The sequence below is a fragment of the Ixodes scapularis genome, unplaced genomic scaffold (genome assembly GCF_016920785.2).
Source record: "Ixodes scapularis isolate PalLabHiFi unplaced genomic scaffold, ASM1692078v2 PGA_scaffold0__279_contigs__length_252992795, whole genome shotgun sequence".
NCBI classification, from domain to species: Eukaryota; Metazoa; Arthropoda; class Arachnida; order Ixodida; family Ixodidae; genus Ixodes; species Ixodes scapularis.
In genome coordinates, this window is record NW_024609835.1 from 211,156,906 (window position 1) to 211,177,654 (window position 20,749).

A 20,749-nucleotide genomic window follows, 5' to 3' on the forward strand; every position below is an offset into this window, starting at 1 on the left:
TAGCCAGCTTGCTATGGCTTCTTATAGCTTTTCCTTTGGTTTCTTTAGTTTTCTGTAGCTCCCTGTATGGTCTGCTATAGATATTTCTATGTCTCGCCCTATGGGTCTCTTTAGCCAGCTTGCTATAGCTTCTTATAGCTTTTCGTTTGGTTTTTTTGGTTTTCTGTAGATCCCTGTATGGTCTGCTATAGATATTTCTATGTCTCGCCCTATGGGTCTCTTTAGCCAGCTTGCTATAGCTTCTTATAGCTTTTCCTTTGGTTTCTTTGGTTTTCTGTAGCTCCCTGTATGGTCTGCTATAGATATTTCTATGTCTCACCCTATGGGTCTCTTTAGCCAGCCTGCTATAGCTTCTTATAGATTTCCCTTTGGTTTCTTTGGTTTTCTGTAGCTCCCTGTATGGTCTGCTATAGACATTTCTATGTCTTGCCCTATGGGTCTCTTTAGCCAGCTTGCTATGGCTTCTTATAGCTTTTCCTTTGGTTTCTTTGGTTTTCTGTAGCTCCCTGTATGGTCTGCTATAGATATTTCTATGTCTCGCCCTATGGGTCTCTTTAGCCAGCTTGCTATGGCTTCTTATAGCTTTTCCTTTGGTTTCTTTGGTTTTCTGTAGCTCCCTGTATGGTCTGCTATAGATATTTCTATGTCTCGCCCTATGGGTCTCTTTAACCAGCCTGCTATAGCTTCTTATAGATTTCCCTTTGGTTTCTTTGGTTTTCTGTAGCTCCCTGTATGGTCTGCTATAGACATTTCTATGTCTTGCCCTATGGGTCTCTTTAGCCAGCTTGCTATGGCTTCTTATAGCTTTTCCTTTGGTTTCTTTGGTTTTCTGTAGCTCCCTGTATGGTCTGCTATAGATATTTCTATGTCTCACCCTATGGGTCTCTTTAGCCAGCCTGCTATAGCTTCTTATAGATTTCCCTTTGGTTTCTTTGGTTTTCTGTAGCTCCCTGTATGGTCTGCTATAGACATTTCTATGTCTTGCCCTATGGGTCTCTTTAGCCAGCTTGCTATGGCTTCTTATAGCTTTTCCTTTGGTTTCTTTGGTTTTCTGTAGCTCCCTGTATGGTCTGCTATAGATATTTCTATGTCTCGCCCTATGGGTCTCTTTAGCCAGCTTGCTATGGCTTCTTATAGCTTTTCCTTTGGTTTCTTTGGTTTTCTGTAGCTCCCTGTATGGTCTGCTATAGATATTTCTATGTCTCGCCCTATGGGTCTCTTTAGCCAGCTTGCTATGGCTTCTTATAGCTTTTCCTTTGGTTTCTTTGGTTTTCTGTAGCTCCCTGTATGGTCTGCTATAGATATTCCTATGGCTTGCCCTATGGGTCTGTTTAGCCAGCTTGCTATAGCTTCTTATAGCTTTCCCTTTGGTTTCTTTGGTTTTCTGTAGCTCCCTGTATGGCCTGCTATAGACATTTCTATGGTTTACTCTATGTGTGTCTATCCAGCATGCTATAGCTGCCATCCTTCTTTTTTTTCAGCTCTTTGCACAGGAGCCTATCTCCCTGTATGGTCTGCTATAGCTATTTCTATGGTTTACTCTATGTGTGTCTATCCAGCATGCTATAGCTGCCATCCTTCTTTTTTTCAGCTCTTTGCACAGGAGCCATATGGCTTGATCAATTTCTCCCTTTAGCAGGCATGCTCGTTTTTTTTTGTTTCTTTAGCTCTTAATAAAAAGGGATAATATACCAGCCTTTTATACCCGTGCTGGCCTGCTTTTTTGTAAAAGGCGCATTCATATTTATGATAAACATGATAAAACATGAAAGCAACATTTCAATCACCTTTATTTTCTTGAAAGCAGTCAAAGCTCTCATGATGTGGATTTACTCAGGGCTGGACTCCTTCGTCTTGTTTAGCATAGACGACAGTGACGACCGCACTGTGGTTTCTTTCAAAAGGTGAAATTTCTTGCAGGTGTATTCTGAAAATGCAAAAATATAGATATGTTACCAATAGTGATATGACATAAAAAAGCTTGCTGTTATCAGCAAGCATGTAACAAAATTTTAAGATAATGCTGTGTCAACAACAGTTTACAACTAGTTTAGGGCTCATTGACTCCTTCATTCTCAAATGGCAAGTGCAAATTTGACCTAGAGACTTCTATGGAGCACAGTTTTTGATTACTATAAAAAACATTCCCTGCCTTTTGCACTTCTAAGCACCTCATCAGAGGTGACGCTGTGTAGCACAGCCCTTATAATGAGGACAAGTCTGCCCATTTTCGGCAAAGGCTTGTGATCTATTTTCTCATCTGGAGGCCAGATGCTATGACATGTTGTACCATACTGAGCTGTCCAAGTTATTGAGAATGGTTTAACAAAGATTAAAGCAAATAAAGATGATGTTTTGGGTGGATGGATGGATGGCAATGGCTATACCCTTTGTATCTTGTGCCAGCTTGCACTCCTAGTCCAACAATCATCCATTTTTAAATTTTGTGTAAATATTGTTCTAAAACAACCCTCCCCCTTTAAAGTGTTTACAGTGCTTATTTTTACCTGCTTTTTTTCACCCCTCCCTAGATCTTTTCCACCAATCTTCCAATCTCCTCTTTGTTACCGCAATTCTCTCCCTATCCATTCCTCCATCCATGTCCACAAATCTCAGTGCCTCCTCCGAATCCATCATCATGTCACCCCCATAAGAAGATGGGACAAAGCCCCGTGCACTTTAAAATGACATGCTCCATAGGTCCCCTTTCTTGGTTGCATACGTAACATAGAGTGCTTATTCCCTGAAATTTAGCCCTATATTTTTTTGTTCTTAGCCCCGTCTCGCTTCAAATAGCAATGAGCAACCAGTGAATTTATCGTTCAACTGTCCCTTCATTTTAAATTTATAAGCACAATGTCGCCACATTTCGAGAAAATAGCTGTATTCCCGAATTAAGTTGAAAGTACAATAGAAGATGGAAGACAATGCTTCATATATTCGTGAAGTTCATTGATGGCACACATTTTGTTAAGTTTTACTATGTAACGTAAAACGTTTTCATCTGACAATTTCAGAAAATTTTAAAGATGTTCTTGGCATGTTTAATTGTCATTTTACCATCAAAAGTCAGTCTAATCTTCTTAATACTTTGTGAGCTTAATGTCGTCAATTTGTATATTACAGCACAAAAGTTAAAAGGATGTGAATATGTTTGTCGAAAAATAACAGATACAAAATAACATCTGAAATAATGTCAGTTTTCACCCTAAGCTTCTCCATTTTAGATTTCTGCAAAAACTAAAATAACTACAGGTTTCATATCTAGCTGGCTGTTCCTTCAAGGATGTGGCTTGTATATATATTTTTGATCAGAATAAAAAAGAAATAAGACTCAAGCTATCATTGCTCGATATGACATGGAAAACCCAGTAGTTTTAAGGTGCTGCCCGAAAGGTCAAAATAAATTGCAGTGTAACATTGCTAGCCACTAGTAATTGGATAAAACAGAGCATTTAAGAACACTTAAAACAAACACTCAAACAAAAACATTCAAGTAGGATTTTAAAAAAAATTGTATGTTGTCTTCAATGACTTAACAAACACTCAAACAAAAACATTCAAGTAGGATTTTAAAAAAATTGTATGTTGTCTTCAATGACTTTCTTCCAAACATGAAGTGTGCAGCATAGCTGACACGGCAACATAGCTGATATCAGCACTTTTTTAGGTTTCACTCAAACAAGGCAGTGGCAAACAATATTTCACCCCTTAAAATTGGTGCTCTAATTCACTAGGGACCTTGCACTGATGTCTTTAAGACAGACATTGGTGGCCAAGTGCCTGGCAGCGTAGCCCCTACTGTGCTACTTCTACAAACAGGAAACGAGCATCGTGAGTGAGCTCAGCATCCACTGCATTAACAGCAGGTTTGAGACACCAGCAAGAAGGATGGAAGTGTGTCATGTGCAAGCCGCGTATAGACCCCACAACAATAATAACTTTTTTAAAGTTATTCTACACCGAAAGAAAATTTAGTAGAAACTGAATTTTTTTGTTTGTGGTAACTCTACTATCCTGGCCAATGTGAGATACAAGGAGCATTTGGCAGTGCCACCTGCCAAATGCTCCAAAAATTGAATGCATGCTGGGGACGAAGTTTGCATCCATTATGGCGAGCCACATTTTGACCGTCCGCTAATATCATCTGCTAGCATCTCGTGCATCCACTGTAATGGTTAATGGTCGGTGTTTTGCGCTGCCCAATATTTGAAGGGCGATTCAGCATGCCATGTCACATGCTTCTATGGAAGTGTTTGTGGGAGGTACCACAGAAGAAAAAGAAATTATATAGAACCACCTACTAACAATCTGAATTGACTTGGGATTCACATTCCGCATTTTCTGCATGACGAGCTACTATTGTGGCGATATAAATATAAATTACGCTATGCAAAAACAAACGGCACTATGTATACTACCCTCTGGACACCGGGCGGAGCGGTGGACTCATGACGGTGCGGACGCCAGACAGCAGCCGCTATGATCTTAGATGAAGAGGGAGTTTGCTGAGGCGCAACAAACTCTCGTGCCCAGCATTTAAGCATCCGGCAGGTGGCGTTGGTAGTACCAGGGGCCATGCAACGTGGTGTTTTCCCATACTGGCCAGGATAAAACATTAGTTTAACGTAATTCTCTGTCTATGTCTGTGGCATTTTTGCATTGGACTCTGTGGAGTGAATAGTTGATGAGAAAGTAAGAACTCTGCCTGGCGGCTTTCACTCTGTGCGTGACTTTAGACACCTGACTGCAGGGTGTCGCGTGCAGAGCGAACGCCACCAGCTGAATTTCATTGCTTGTCCTTCAAATATTTGGAACAAAATTGCCGACTTTCGTTGATACCTGGATAAAGACGTACTATCGGGGAAAAATGAAATACAAACAGAGGAGCGCGTAGCTTGCGGTACAGGCCGCGCCGCCTGGGAGTGGGCCTGGGGGCGAGGGTGCGTGGCCTTCTCCGATGTGTATATGCCCCTCGCTTGCTGCTTCCAAGCTTCGGCATTGCGCCTATTAGTGCACTGAAAGCTATTACCACTATCTTTTCTCACTCGACGCGTGCGGCACAAGGAAGCTCACCACTAGTAGCAGGCAGCTAAAGCGCGTGCTGGCTGAGCGCGCGCTTTCAGCACACTAGAGGCGCAATGCCGGAGCTTGGGAAGAGCCGAGCGAGGGACATATACACATCGGGGCAGGCCACACACCCTTGCCCTAGGCTCACTTCCAGGCAGCGCAGCCTGTACCGCAAGCCACACTCTCCTCTGTTCGTATTTAATGTTCCCCTAACAATACATGTTGTTTCTGAAATGCAGGCCAAATCGCTCCTGCGAAAACTATGCGTCGCACAAAAGAAAGACTGATGTCGTGTTGATGTGCACCCAAGGGCCTATTTAGAAAAAACTTCCATGTTCAGAAAAATGAAGTTTTTACATACATATTTTTTTAGAAATCTGAAAACTTGCTGGGCAGAATCAAAAACACCCATATCAGCTTTTTTGGACAGGTATAAAGCACACCCCTCATTTCAAGTTTCGAAAAATTCTTCAATTCTGACGTATTCAAACACATCTTGGCAGCAGCCATCCTGCCCTGCCGCAGCAAAAGCGTGGAGCTGGAGTGTTTGACGTCTTTCAGTCACATTGCACTTTGAAACTCCAATCATTCTCAGCATGCTAGAAGTGAACCCAAAAGACAAAGCTCAATCTTGCAAATGCCATGTTCATTTGAAGAGCAAGCTGCAGCATTTCGCATGGACGTGCGCACGCACTACTCTTATCTTTTTTCTACGAGAGGAGAGGCAGGCAAAAGCGACATGGGCGAAGCACCTAGACTTAGTTCCCCGCTTCAACCGCAGGAGGGCAGGGCGGCTGCCGCCAAGGTGCGCGTGGATAAAAAAATAAAACCAGAGAATGCATCAAAACTGGGTTTTTCAAAACTTAGTAAAATGCTGCGCATGCTTTTTACCTGTTTAAAAGGAGATGACAAAGGGGCTTTCACTGATGCCCAGCAAGTTTCAAATTGAAACTATAACTTTGAAGTGAAGAAATAAAAGGTTACTTTCTGTAAAATTGAAAAGAAAACTTAAATTTTCTTTATGTTTATCTTTTTTCTACTTGACATCAACCTTCTTTTCCGAGCGATGCAGTTTTCGTTGGAGCAATTTGGTCCGCATTTTAAAAAAAAAACACCTTGTATATGGAAACCTTCGCTAACTATGAAACAATGCAATATTTACTACTGTTCCACACGTCGAACAATCGCACGTAGAGCATAGTGCACGCTAATAGCGATAGCCTTCATATAGAAAACCACCCTACAGAAACTTGGTCATACTAGGGCAAATTTTGAAATAGGTGAAGCATTTTTTTACTGAATAAATAGTGGACTATCAATGCATGACTGATAGTTAAAAAAGAAAGACAGGGAAAGTTTTGAGAATATGGTCATAAGGCTGCAAGGCACTTGTATGGCACTTCTAAACATCTGGAAGGACTCTATATCAAAACTACATCCAGTTAGGCTCTCAATAGCTGCATCCAAGGAGACTTAACATCATATGGGCCAACATAGTCATTATTTATGTAGCTCATAATGTAAAAAAGTAGAACATCTTTTTCATCTACAGTAGTATCTGTCTAAATTGAACCCCAAAAAACCAGTCAAAACTGTTCCTCTTAGCAGAAGTACCAGTCATCAGAAGACAACACCACCACTTTGGAACCAACTCTGAACACATTGTACTAAAGTTAACCTCAGGATGTATGCAAAGTATAATCTTCTATTATCACAATCAATGCAAGGCCCCTCCAGTTACTTTTTGAGTGGTCGGAAACTTGCGCCGAAACTGACATCGGACAATGTGGCAACTTGGAGAAACAATCGAGTTGGCAAAGTTCATGTTATTTTGGAAGTTATAAGCACATTAAAATCACTACAACCACGACGTACATGGCACTGCCCATGCTAGGCGCGAAGCAAGTGCACCCTCTCTGAAGACCCACACATACTGTTGTTCTACAGGGACTCTAGCCTTGGCAAGCTCCCCCCCCCCCCCCCATTTTGAAGAGCAAGTGAGGGATGAGAGCTCAACCTGCTTTGAAAAGGCTGCCACTCCATGAGTTCCGCGAGACATGCTGTTGTTGCGCCGCTCCGCTTGGTTGCTGGCTCAATTTGAGGGGCTGTTACTTATTTAATTTTATCGCTCCCAAAGCTCAATAAAAAATACTTTTAAAAAGAATTGGAATGGAAACACAATCATACTTATGATTTCGTGTTCAGAAAGGAATATTAATGGCTCTGGCCAATCAGGAAGCCATGTAGGTTAATGTTATCAGCTGTGTGCGTTCAGCAGCACGCAGCACCAGCGTACGTCCAAGTGTTCTGTGCCATGTCAAGTTAAAATATGATACATTATTTTGTGGTTTGGTCTTTGTTCCTCGAGTCTCCCAAACCACTAACAAGACTGATAGCGAAACAAAGGCAGAAGCTAAAAATTACAAGGGGCCCTAAATATCATCTGAGAGGGCCCTTCCAACAATATTCAAGCATCTGCTTTTTTTTTTCTGCACTCCCCATCTTTTTAATGGTTTGGGTGACACGGGGAGCAAAGACTAAACCACAAAATAATAGTGTATTATATTTTAGCTTGACAGGGCTCAGAACAATTGTATGCACAGCGGTGCTGCGTGGTGCCAAACGTGCATGGCTGACGACGTTAACTTACCTGGCTTCCTGATTGGCAAGAGTTACCAAAGGTTTACCTGTGAGCACAAAATAAGTATGATAGTGATAACCCTCCCAATTCTTTATGAAAGTAGTTCTCATCAAGCTTTGAGAGCGATAGAAAAACAAACTAGAGTGAAAACTGTGGAGACAATGAGAACACCACCTATACCCGTTTTCACCCCAAGAACCGTAAGAAAAAAAAGTCCTCGTCCACGCAGAGTGCTACTAATTTTCTATATTATGTGGCGGATTGAGAAACGTTTATATTCACATAAGGTCTATTATTTGTTTTTCAACCCTTAAAATTTTAAAATGCAAAAACAAATTTTTTTGTTTTCTGACGACCATACTCTTAAAGAGACTACTTTGCACTGCACATGAACTATGCGCAAAACACCTTTTTCTTGAGGTAAAAACGAGTATAGTTGACACACCCCCGAGGAGCGGCTCCACGATCCCAACATTGAGGGATCTAATATGTCAGAGGTAGTACCTTTCTTGCTAGATTTGGTCATTTTAATTTGCCCCCAACTTTTGAACTAATGCCAATTTTGTAAAAAAAACAAAAAAAAAACAATTGTTTCTCCGTATTACTATGTCATCTGACCTCAGACTCGCTGCAAGTGTCAAACCAGCCAAAAAGTTGTTGCAGGGGCCCTGAGGAAATATTTTGCTACATGTCACTGGTCACTTTCCATGCTCAAAACCACAAAAAAGTAATACTCACTGACAACTGCGTTGACCCTAACAGGGTCCAATTGCGGCCTTGCCTCCTTCTCTTTGTGGGCGTTGGACTGCTTTCCTGTTATTGATTTCCCCAGCAGCTCTTCTGTGGTGAACACCTGCCTGAGGAGTTCTCGAGCATAAGTCGTTGCTGTTTTCGCCGGTCCTAGCTGAAGCATGTCAATCACGGCCTTGTTGACTTTATATCCTCCCAGGTCAACCTGCTCGTCGTCTTCCTGCTGCAAGTAATCAGAGTGAATGATGTTGTAAAAGTTCTCATACAATTCAAAAGGTCTGATGAAAGTTACTCTTAAGACTACTATCATTGCCTGAGCGTCATGGTAGAGATGCATAGCTTCTAAGTTTTGTAAGTACCTGCCAAGTTCAGAGAAATCAAATCTCGGAAAACAGGGGGAAGGGGGGGGGGAGGGGGACATTATCTTTTTTTTTTTAGTTTGACGAGAAACCCCGTGAAGAGGCAGTCTGCGCGAATCACACTGTCTTCGCAGTTGTTTTGGCGTAAACTGCAAGAGGTGCCCTGCCCTTCTATGGCACGAGCATGGTTCTGATGCTTTCGTGAAGCGATGTGTATCTTGATGTCAAGCTTGCCGCCATGCGTAACGCTCACACATCATAGGCGCACATGGTACACAATCCATACTTGTCAGCTTTCCGCAAAGCAACAAAGCACGGCAACTCGGTCGCGTATGATCTCAGAAATACTTGCAAGTACTTCTCTCTGGCTTTTGAAAGTGCCATCGATCGTTCCAACAGATCAGTGGTTCCAACTAAACTCGGGGAAACACGAAGAGTAGTTCGGTGTTCCACACCTCACTCGACGACCTGACAAAGCCAACTGAAGCATAGCGCACCCATGGTCATATAAGCCGTGTTCAAATATGCGCTCTAACTTCAGGAGTAAAGGTTTGGTACCTTGGCGTTTGAATATCTACCCTCGTTTTACGCTACTGCTCCGAGTTGTTACGTGGTAACCCGCCGGAGTAACCTAAACCTGCTCTCGAGTAACTCGCAATGACACATGCGTGATGATTATACAGTTGAAAACGAGCGTGTTGGTTAATAGATACAAAACTTGAAAGTATAAAACAGAGAGGACGAGGACGGGAACAGGACATCTTTCATTTAGCAACAACATAGTTGTTGCTAAATGAAAGATGTCCTCTTCCCGTCCTCGTCCTCTCTGTTTTATACTTTCAAGTTTTGTATGGATGATTATAGCAATGAAACGACACAAAAAAAAAAAAAAGAACTATGGCGGATACTTTTCGGGAGATTTTCCTGTCAATCGTACAACCCGGGAGAGTTGGCGGGTAATCCGGGAGAGTTGGCGGGTATGCCTGAAGCAATAAAAAAAAAAAATTAAAACAGCCTGAATGAACAGGCACGTAAAAAGAGCTTGATTGGAGCAATATTTATGGTGCAATACTTTTCGTGTGCACCAAATTTCTCTGGTCCCAGAGATATCGGGACCCATTGGGTGCCAGTTGGTAGCTTCCCCTTAGCTGAAAGGTTAATGGACGTCTGTGATGTTGGGTACAAAATCTGTGTATGCTGCCATAACCTTTTAAACTACATTTTTATGTTTAAGGTCCAACCCATCCAGTGAGTGCCATACTGTTCACAAGAGTATAACAGGAGTGTCACTTCCATTCCAAGTCATACTGTAACAAAAAAGGGCTGTGTTCCAAGACTTTCTCAATCCAGCTCTGCAGTAAAGATTTTGTGCCCTGGCATTTGAAAACCTGCACGAATCCAACGTTGCTCTATTCAGGTGACATAACCCAACAGAGTGACCCAGACTGCTCGAATGGGCCTTTAAACATAGCCAAGAACTTCGCCAGGCCTCGTTTGACCACCAACTGAGGTGTAGTCGGAGGTTGCTGCGGTCAGACATGAGGCTCTCGTACGGTGCGCAGCCGAGCAGCCAAGCCAAACCAACAGTGATGGGCGGGACTTACCTTTTTTCCGAATGGCTCGGAGAAGCGCAAGAGAGAAAAATGGAGAGGAGTACCACTCACTTTCAATTGCATCTTACGCCGCAAATACTGCTCCAATCAATTTTTTTTTTCACAGAAGATTATATATCTTTTGACATGCGAGGACAGTGAACTCGACACACAAAATCTGATCCCCTAGGGGAGCACAAATTTCAGCCATGAGACAAGCCCATACACTGCCTCCAGAAAATGTGTTGATTGAGACTGCAAGTGTGATAAATTGTTGATAATAAACTGTACCAAGATGTCAGCCAGTGAAGAACTCTCATCCCACCCCCGCATGTGCCACAGGCCTAAATAGTGACTTTCTTTAGCTGAACAGAAAAAAAAAAAGGAATTCGGCATACAGTCTGAATCGAAAACACCGAATAATGAATGGAAGCTCATTTTATGGGAACCCTATGTAGCCTCCTGAATCTGCCTTCAGCCAACAGTGAAAACTGCAGGCACTGCAACTGATTATGAAAAGAAACTTCCAGGAGAAACTCTGAGTAGATTTACCAATTTGTCATCCCCTACCCATATTCAATATGGTCTTTGTACCCAGTAATTCATGAACTCCACCACAGAAACCATCCTCCAATTATCCTGAACCAGTATACAATAGGTCCCAAGGAACTATTACCTGACAAGCGTTTGCAGACTGTTCAGCTTTTTCGAAATTTCTTGCTGCCCTGTCTTGCTGGAGCTCCTCCCGGAACCGAAGCAGTTCGCTAGCAGCAGTTTGCAGATCTGGGCAATGAAAATACATGAGTCAAACAAAAAGTTTTTCTATTTTCTATTTCTGTTAGCATCACAACGTCAAGTTTCAAATAAAAGTAAACTATGATACTTATGACATAGCAAAAATAGTCAAAAGCAAAGTTTTTATTCTTTTTTTTTTCTGGTTCAGAACATTCAAAAACGGGAACTTGTATTAGGACTTTTAATTTTGTCATTAGCTTACCAGACTTAGGGCCACTAGGAATAACATTGCTTGTGCAATTAGGCGGCTAATTACAAGGTATGCTTTATGTTTGAAATTAGTAAAAATAACCATTTATTTTGAATGCAACACTTGCTGGCCATCAGCAAAAGCCACTAAATCAGTCAACCTTCGAACCTAGTGAAGGAATCAACTGGCGACCCGCGACGTTGACGTTGTCATAGGGGCCTTTGTCAATTTTTAAGTAAGTGGATTGTGTCTTCTCACTGCACGTATTTCATATTATTGGCAGGAAAACACTATCTCACTAGCACAGACAATAAAGTGTTGCGAGATACATGCAAGTCGTTATGTCGTTGTTGTGCGTGAAGCTGTACATGTGAATGAGCCAATTTCGAGAAACTTCGAAGTCCAAAGCCGCTGCACATCGAAAAAATTGTGTGAACAGACAGTCAAACTGACACAGTGGCACTAGGGGGGACCACCCCAGGTACAACACTCTAGGGAGTGTCGCGGCGGGCAAAGAGGTCTTAGCGACGGGCAACGAGCAGAGGGAGGGAAGGGGGGGGGAGTGTCGCCACTGACCCAAGTGACGCCAGTGGACTGACAGATGAATCCACCAGACCCAGCAGACTGTGGTTGAACAACCAACAAGCTCATCAGCCAATCGCAAATGATGGCTTCTTGAGCGGAGAGTAGCCGACCAGCCCTGCGTGAGCGATGGCATCCGCACAGGATGCCATCGCTCATGCGGGCCACTCGTCATTCGCCCACATCCAGCTGGATTACGTGGCACTATCTATAGACCGACACGCTGTTTACAGACAAGCCCGCGTTTGCCCACACCAGGTGTGGGCACTGCGCGTGCGCACGAACCGAATTTGCGCGAAGTGAGGCGTCTGCGCATGCGCCGTGCCGTCTACAGCCCCACCGCGGTTGCGTGACGTCAAGGCCGCGTGTTGGTCTATAGGCCTGAGATGTCGCAATCTTTGATCACAATTTCAGTACTGAAATAGGCCGCACATGATTATAATTTTTCGAATTGCGGCATACCTCGAGCATGTATATTGCCAGGTTGAGTCATAAATAGACGATCCCAAAACCCTCCATAGTGCCCCTTTGAATTGTCTTGCACCTGCCTCTAATGTAGTGATGCAAAACTATCGATAAAGCGACTATCGATACTATAGATAGTTTTGGAAAAACTATTGATAGTATCGCAGAACTATCGATAGTCGACTATTGATAGTACTATCGATAGTTTTTCGATAGTCGACTATCGATAATACTATGGATAGTTTTTCGATGGTCGACTATCGATAGCACTATCGATAGTTTTTTACTATCGATAGTCAGATTTCTGGCGAGTATCGATACTATCGATAGTTTTGCATTACTAGAGCGAACACAGTTGCCGCACCGCCGCTCGCCTCCCTTCGTCCTCTCTTCGCCCAAAATCCCGTCTTCGTCATCACTGAAAGCTGAGCCAAAGAAGTGCTTGGGCTAATTGGTGTCCCATTTGAAAACAAAAGAAGTGAAAGCAGTTTACAACTCCCTGTGACGCCGAATTAGAGCGCAGCCCTTGAAGAGGAGGAGGAAAGGATAATGGGGGTGGGTCAAGTGACCTACGGGGGGGGGGAAGGGACGCGTGACCTAGGAGGGTCACGTGACGATAACGATGCCATCATCAGTGACGTCACTGATGACGTCATCGGCATCGTCACGTGACCCTCCTAGGTCACGCGATCTGTGACGTCAACGATGATTATGCGGATACCGATGACGTCATCAGTGACGATGACGTCATCGCAACGTCATCGTCATGAGTGATCATGACGATGACAATGCTGATGTCGGTGACGTCATCAGTGGCGTCATCAGTGACGATGACGTCATCGCATCATCATCAGTGATGATGACGATGACGGTACGGATGCCGGTGATGTCATCACTAACGTCATCGAGGGTCACGTGACCTTGGGGGAGGGGTCACGTGACCACCCCAGGTCACGTGACCCAGGGGGGGGGGACTCGCGCGGTGCATTATGGGACATTTCCCATAAACCCATAATGCACCGCGCGGTTACGCCGACGCCGCTCAAGCCTGAAACGGGCCCCTAAGAGCAGCGCTCTAATAAAGCGAGAAAAAGAGAAGAGGGAGCAACGCTAACTACTAGTGTCGCAAAACTATCGATAGTGAACTGTCGGCAGTACTATCGATAGGTTTACGATAGTCGACTATCGATAGTTTTCCGATAGTCGATTAACGATAATTTTCCGATAGTCGACTATCGATAGTACTATCGATAGTTTTTTGACAGTCGACTATCGATAGTACTATTGACAGTTTTTCGATAGTGGACTATATATAGTACTATCGATAAAAACTATCGATAGTTTTTCGATAGTCGAATATCGATAGTACTATCGATAGTCGACTGTCGATAGTACTATTGATAGTTTTTCGATAGTTGACTGTCGATAGTACTATCGATAGTTTTGCATTACTACTCTAATGTACTACCTTGATCGTACAGTCTCGCCATTAAACCAACTGATGACTGTCAGCCGAGGCCCTGTGGCCACGGAATGATGCAGCCTGCCGGGTGCTCATCAACCATATGTTTTTGAATGGCTGGTGCCATGCATTTACCTGTGTTGTGTCCTCACCTAAAGGGTATATCTTACACCTTGAGCATTATCCCAGGTCAGCTGAGTCAACCCAAGTTGGCAATTGCGATCTGCCACTAGCCTTACAACAGTTAAAAAAAACAGCCTGTATAACCAGGGTATTACTCACCTTCAATCCCATCTTTTTGTGAGGTTATGTAGTCGATGGTAGTCTTCAGTTTGTTGTTCTCTTCCTGAAGCTCGTGCATGTGACTCTTCAATGAGTTGTTCTCTACCTCCAGTACTTCGCAGTGCTTGCAAGTTTCCAACTGAAAAATAACCGTTGTATTGCTAAATTGTTGCAAAATTGCAAAATTCGTACGCCCTACTATCCTGCTAGACTGACTGTCTTTGCAATGACATATCTTGAAGTGGACAACCACAAATTATGAGGTCAAAATATTTGCTCCCAGCATATGCACAAGAGTGGCACAGTATGTGTCGGCAACCTCAAGTATAGTTTAGTGAAGTGCAGACTTCCACTACATTTCGACCTCTCATGTCAAGTTCAGCTTTTTTCTTTTCAAATGGACATTCAGGAGGTGCCCTTGAGCGTCTGTTTACTCTCTCTCAGGTGATCCGAGTTTTCAGAGGTCTTTGCTTTTATACAGCTCGAAACTTTTCCGATCAAAGCACTGAACATAGAAATATTTACCATTTGCATCCTACTGATTCTCAAAACTTCAACATAAGGCTCTTCATTCATTAAAATGAAATGCAAAAAAACAAAAAGTTCATAAAAGATTGATTGCAAAGCAGACTGCAAAAATATTTTCGAGTTTCCACAGGATTTGTCTAAAAATGTAGTCACCAACATTGTTTCCTATGACCTAAGGGCAGGGGTCTAAATTGACATTTAAGTAAGTTTATAAATTAACAGTCCACAGAAAGAATAAAGCAAACTTGGGACGATGGACGACAAACATTTCTTTCAACTCACAACAACATAAGATTACTGTTGCTGCAAGTTGAAAGAAATAATTGTCATTTATCGTCCCGAGTATGTTTTAATCTTTCTGTGGTCTGTGAATTTTACCAACACGCTCTTCGGTTAATTTGAATTGATAAATAAATTTTACCATGATTGCTGCAATGTCACATTGATAGGGCATCCAAGCTTCAGTTACGGCGTACAGCTTTTATTCACATTGAACTGGAGCAACAATATAAACACTTCTGTGCAGATGTGCATGGGTGCTGCTATTACTGACCTTCACGTTTAATTTAAATCTATTTCACTCGCTACACTCCATCACTGTGGCCACATGACAAGCTGTATAGTTTGAAGACGTTCTGTGCTTTTTGACGTCGAGATGCTGCCGCGCTTGTGCATGGCTGAGAGCTGTGGCAACGACTTGGTCGACAGCACTATGCCGATCAACAAGTTTCCGAACGACAAAAAACTTCATGCCCTGTGGATCCAGCTGCACGTCTATCGCTTCCGATGTGGGTTCCGACGCCTGCTGCTCGCTTCCCGAAATTAACCCCTTAAAGGAGCGATGCAACACTTTTTGTACTTTGCACAAATACCGCTTAAAACGGATCCTTAACGTTAATGACTTATGAAACACGCGTTCGTTTTTCACCCCACGCAATAGAAGTCCCAGAAAAAAATTAAAGACAAACGAGCAGCGTTCACCCCCTCAACTCGCAGCTAGTACAAGCGGCCACGTGATCTGAAGCCGATTATATGCCGCCAGTGTTGATCATAGCCACGCGCTGGGGTTGGCAAAGCGCAGGACACGCGCTGAGTTCCAGACATTGTTATGGCTCGGCTGTTGTCGTCGTTGCAGCGATTGGACACGGGTCACTACCCGAGGTAGCGATTATCACGAGCCCAAGTCGAGTGCCCACGCAATGCTCGGGACCAATCTATGAACCGCATTCAAACATCGTCACTTGGGTGTACTGCGATCCCCACGGTACGTCACCAAATTTTGCGAAGGAGAGATTGAATGAAAATGATCGCTTTTGTCCTTGAAATTACACCGCAACAAAGGAGTTTCTTGGCCAGTGGCGTTGCGTGCGAGTATCCTTGAGTCCCAGGTGTGCCAGTAAGCTCGTGTCAAGTGAAAAACATTTCAATTGAATATCGTTGCACAGCTCCTTTAAGTGCCTTAGACGAGCTGAGCTCGTCGGCCATTTTTAGGCTAAAAATGCCATGGACGAGCTCAACTCGTCCAGTGGTTTCTTCGGCAGCCCTCAATTCTACGGACGAGCAAGGCTCGTCCGTGTAGTTTTGCTGTGGTGATGATAGAGGGCAGCATTTGTATTAGTTGGCAAATATTTTTTTTGCCTCCACAGATTTTTTTGTAATAAACTTTTCAAATTATGTGTAATACTAGAGAAATAAAAATTCAAAATAAAAAAAAATTTGGCACTTTTAGTGTACTTTTGGGAAAAAAATGTGGCACTTAAGGGGTTAATACAGAGAGGGCGGCATCCTCATCCTCACTTGTGTCGTTCAAGTCTATGTTCCCAAGGAATCGTCGTGAAGCGCCATTTCACGACGTGCACGACTGATCTCACACGTGAAACGCTCATCACCCCACGGGTACCTCGGACGGCTCGGCCATAACATGCTTTCCGAAATTAATACGGAGAGGGCAGTGTTGATGTCCTCATCTAGAGACTGCCGTGTTCATGTTAAGGCCCGTTCACACTCTTGCAACTAAGTACGACCGAGAGAGACCAGACCGGTTTTTAAGCCTTTTGCAACTTCTTAGGACCGGATGCGCCAGAGCGGAGCTGGTCCTAAGAGATCGCAAGAGGCTTAAAAACCAGTCTGGTCTCTCCCAGTCTTGCTCAGTCACAAGAGTGTGAACGGGCCTTTACTAGCGGAGACTTCACATGGGTCGAACTTTCGTCCGTTTGAGAGGTTCAACATCTCAGTGAGAGAAGGTCAGTTATGGCGGCTTTAAAAGGGTACGGAAATAAAAATAGAAATATTCAAATGTTGTTCGGAAATGAGTCAAGCATGACATATAATAACCGGAAATGATAATCGCATGTTCGTATTTTGAACGACTGGCTATATGTTTCGTTCGAAACGGTGCACTCGAGCAAGCGCTCGAAGAAAAGCGAACGGAGAGCGCGATGCGTCATGGGATATCCAGCGCAAACAAAAAAACAAACAAGATTCTCCCACATTTGTGACATAGCAAGGCTGGCGTGGTTATGAGCTCTGCCGTTGGTGGCATTGTCAGCGTTGTGGTGGCGTCAACAGCGTCAACATGTTACAACCGAGCCGTTCGAAGTACTCGTGGGGTGACGAGCGTTTCAAGTACGAGGTCAGTCGTGCGTGTCGTGTTTCTGTGGCCCACTCCAATGGCGCTTCAGGACAATATCCTTGGGAACATAAACTTGAACGACACAAGTGAGGATGAGGACACCGGCACCACCCGCTCCGTATTCATTTCGGAAAGCGAGCAGCAGGCATCAGAACCCACGTCAGAAACAATGGACGTGCAACCGGATCCGCAGGGCCCGAAGTTTCTCGTCGTTCGGAAACTTGTTGATCGGCATATCGCTGTCGACCAAGTCGTTACCACAGTTCTCAGCCATGCAGAAGCACAGCAGCATCTCGACGTCAATAAGCGCAGAACAGCTTCGAACTGTACAGCGAAGTCACAGGATCAACTCTGTGACATTCCTCAATGAGTCCATCGTGGCATCTCGTTGGCTTCCTTTGCAAAGGGACAAAGCGCACGGATCAACATTGGCATGAGCAAAGGATTTGCAATCACGTTCAGGCCGAGGTCATTTAAAACAGTTGAGCATACTTCCAAAGGGCAGCGCCGCTCCTATGTTTAGTACTGCTACGTAACGGTTCCTGCCATGTCATGACTATGTAGCAAGATTCCCGACGTAGCTAGATTACCTCTTAACTAAGCTTTACAGGGATCCACCAGGTGCACATTGAAAGATCGCTTAATTAGCTTTAAATTTTGTTTTCTTGGGCCTTCCAAAGAAAGATTGGTGTTTTTGAGGCTGGGTGCAACATGCAACAGATTTAAGCTAGAAAATGCGCGCTGGAATTTCATTTCCGTACCCCATTAATCTGGCGCGTGCTAAAAGCGTCTATACTAAATAAAAACTCAAAATGTCTTGTGCAGAAATAATTTGCGAGCTCTGTTAAACTTCCTTTTTTTTTTTTTTTTTTTAAGCGTAGAAACAGTAATTAGGTACGCCAGTTTGGATTAGAAACAGCACACACCCTTCAAATAGTCCTAAAATAGCATTCCTCGGCTGAAGCTCGTTGCCGCCACAAATATCTGACACATATCATGACGGGCACACGTACCTGGTCGCCGTCTTCCGACGCCCCATTAGAAGACGCTTCTTTCACCTCCTTGTTTTTCGTTATTTGCTGACACCGCTTCTCCATTTGTGCGGCGCTCCCTGTTCAGAAAGGACAGTTGCGAAATCGAAGGCGGGCAAATCACGCATTGAAAATAACGCTGGGTTCTTCTCAAACCGAGAGCATCGAAGCAAGCTTACCGACAGCCTCGATCCTTGCCGGGTGTTTCTCGCCCTTCCAACGTATCAGTACGTCGGTTGCAAACACGCTTGGATCTTTGCTATTGTGAATTATAAGCGCCCCGATTTTTGTGTCAACGATGTCCCTTATGCTCACAACGTCAAAAAGGCGGGTCCTGCCCGTATTTAGCCATCTTATTAGGACGTGACTCATGATTGAAAAAACAGTAAAACACCTAATGGACTATAAACCAAAAACCAACGTGGTCGCAACGTAACAAAAGAAGCAAAGCAGAAAGACAGGAGAGCGCACGTGTGCAAAGCTGGATTGAAATGGATTGGATTAGATGCGACTTCAGCGGTATCTGGACACCAGTGTTGACAGACGACAATTGTTTTAAAGTAAATGTAAATGCAATAAGCTATTCGCGCAGCAACTACTTATTCCATTATATATTTAGTAGGTAACTCACTAAAAAAATGTACTTAGAATACGCAAACATTCTCAAGGTGCAGGCGAGCTGGTGTATGTGAACCATGATGTTAAAATCCTGAAACTGGGAAAGAAATTTAAAAGAAATAGTGCAAGGAGACACAGAAAAACGGGGACAGGACAATCGTCTAGCTAACAAAATTTATTCCGTCCACAGCTTTTATAGCCAACTCCCAAGGTCACCGCCAACTCACACCGATAGACTTCTCCCCTTTTCTGTGTCTTCTTACACTTTTTCTTTCAAGTTACCTTCCCAGTCTCAGGATTTTAACTGCAATACGCGTTGGAAGCAAACGGACAAACGTGCTTTGTTCGTTGTCTGGCGGGAGAGCCGGAACCGGGCACGTTAACCTCTTTTCGGGGCATCTGGAAATGTAAAGTGGGGATGTTTCTGTAGTAACGGAAGGCACTCATTTTGGTTCTAATGGATGTCTTTGAACGGTTTGGAATCCCTAACGTGCTAATCTCTGACCAAGGACTTCCCTTTGATTCAGTAATATTCAGAGCACTAGTGCAAGAATGGGACATTATTCACGAGCCATCATCACCACCTTATCCCAGATCTCTTAAATCCATGCTCGCTAAGTCGCGCAGCGATGGTAAGGATCTTGCTCAACTACCGCTCCACCCCTAACATCGGATCTGTTTTTTAAGCAGAGCTACTGATGGGCAGGGAGCTAAGAACATTCATCTCTGCCCTACCTCAAAGCTTGGAACCAATATTTCCTACTCAAGCTCACAAGAAGCTTCTCAGAGACATCAGGAACAGCACAAGTATAAAGACTGCCACACCCAGGCTCTCTTGGCTCTCGCAAAGGACCAGCCTAGCTGTTTGGTTTAGGTAAGTTCGGTGTGTATACCAGATGCATGGGCCTCCGCCTTTCCACCGAACTAGCACGCCTGACGTATTCCCATTATTTTCTTATTTCAAGTGCAATAAAGTATGAAGTTGAAAAAGAGCACCTGGCAAAAGGCAGTCATAATACAATTTGGTTTCGAACCGAGGCGCTACAGTGCAAACTCCTAGCGGCGGTGTGTACGTCAGGAACCACTATCACCTCAGACCATCCTCAGACCCCGTAGTCCAAGGGCTGAAGATGGCGGCTGCTCAGCAGAAGAGTACTTTCCTGACGAACCAGGAATCCAAGAAATGGTCAGGCTCGTCCAGGTGTGACACGTTCAGGACGATATCACACGTAAACCGGCAAGAAGACTGAACATCTTGCAGTGTTTTTTTTTTTTTTTTTTTTTTTTTTTTTAAGGGCGTGTTTTGTATAGACGTTTTCAATGTTTACAAGATCACAGTCCAGCGTGCGATCTTCACAGCCCAGCACGCGCGTGTTCGTCGCTTCGGAAAGCGAGCAAAGCACGCGCCATACGCACGAACACTCAAAATGGCACCGGCCACACGCTCTTTTTTGGAAAGGTCTATTGATTTGGATGTTCCTAACGCCGTGTGCGTTGTCGGAAATATCCCCAAGAAAAGGTCAGCCCCACCAGAGCTTGACACGCGTCCATGCGGCCACACCACGCGCTTACCTTCGCAACCAACGAGTCTTTGTGACATTCCTTCCAGAAAACAACATACCAGGCACTTTTTGTGATGAGGTTAAAGAGAGCCGAGTCAGTGAGCTCCAAACAAAGGTACTCATTGGAGCTCCAAACGTGGGCGTTGGCTAAATAGTCATTCGATCAAGTGAGTGCCTCCCGGTTCGCCCT

At 43.9% G+C, this 20,749-nt stretch overlaps 1 protein-coding gene across 1 annotated transcript; it reads right to left on the bottom strand.

Annotated features, from left to right (window-relative positions):
• Positions 1-1,793: 1,793 nt before the first annotated feature.
• On the bottom strand, positions 1,794-18,842 carry LOC120843772. The gene is made up of 6 exons (XM_042286659.1): positions 18,559-18,842; positions 18,362-18,459; positions 14,189-14,327; positions 11,089-11,195; positions 8,450-8,684; positions 1,794-1,927 (listed from the first exon to the last, which is right to left on the bottom strand). Exons 1-6 carry the CDS (start codon positions 18,749-18,751, stop codon positions 1,830-1,832), a joined length of 870 nt encoding a protein of 289 aa, XP_042142593.1. The 5' UTR covers positions 18,752-18,842; the 3' UTR covers positions 1,794-1,829.
• Positions 18,843-20,749: the final 1,907 nt, after the last annotated feature.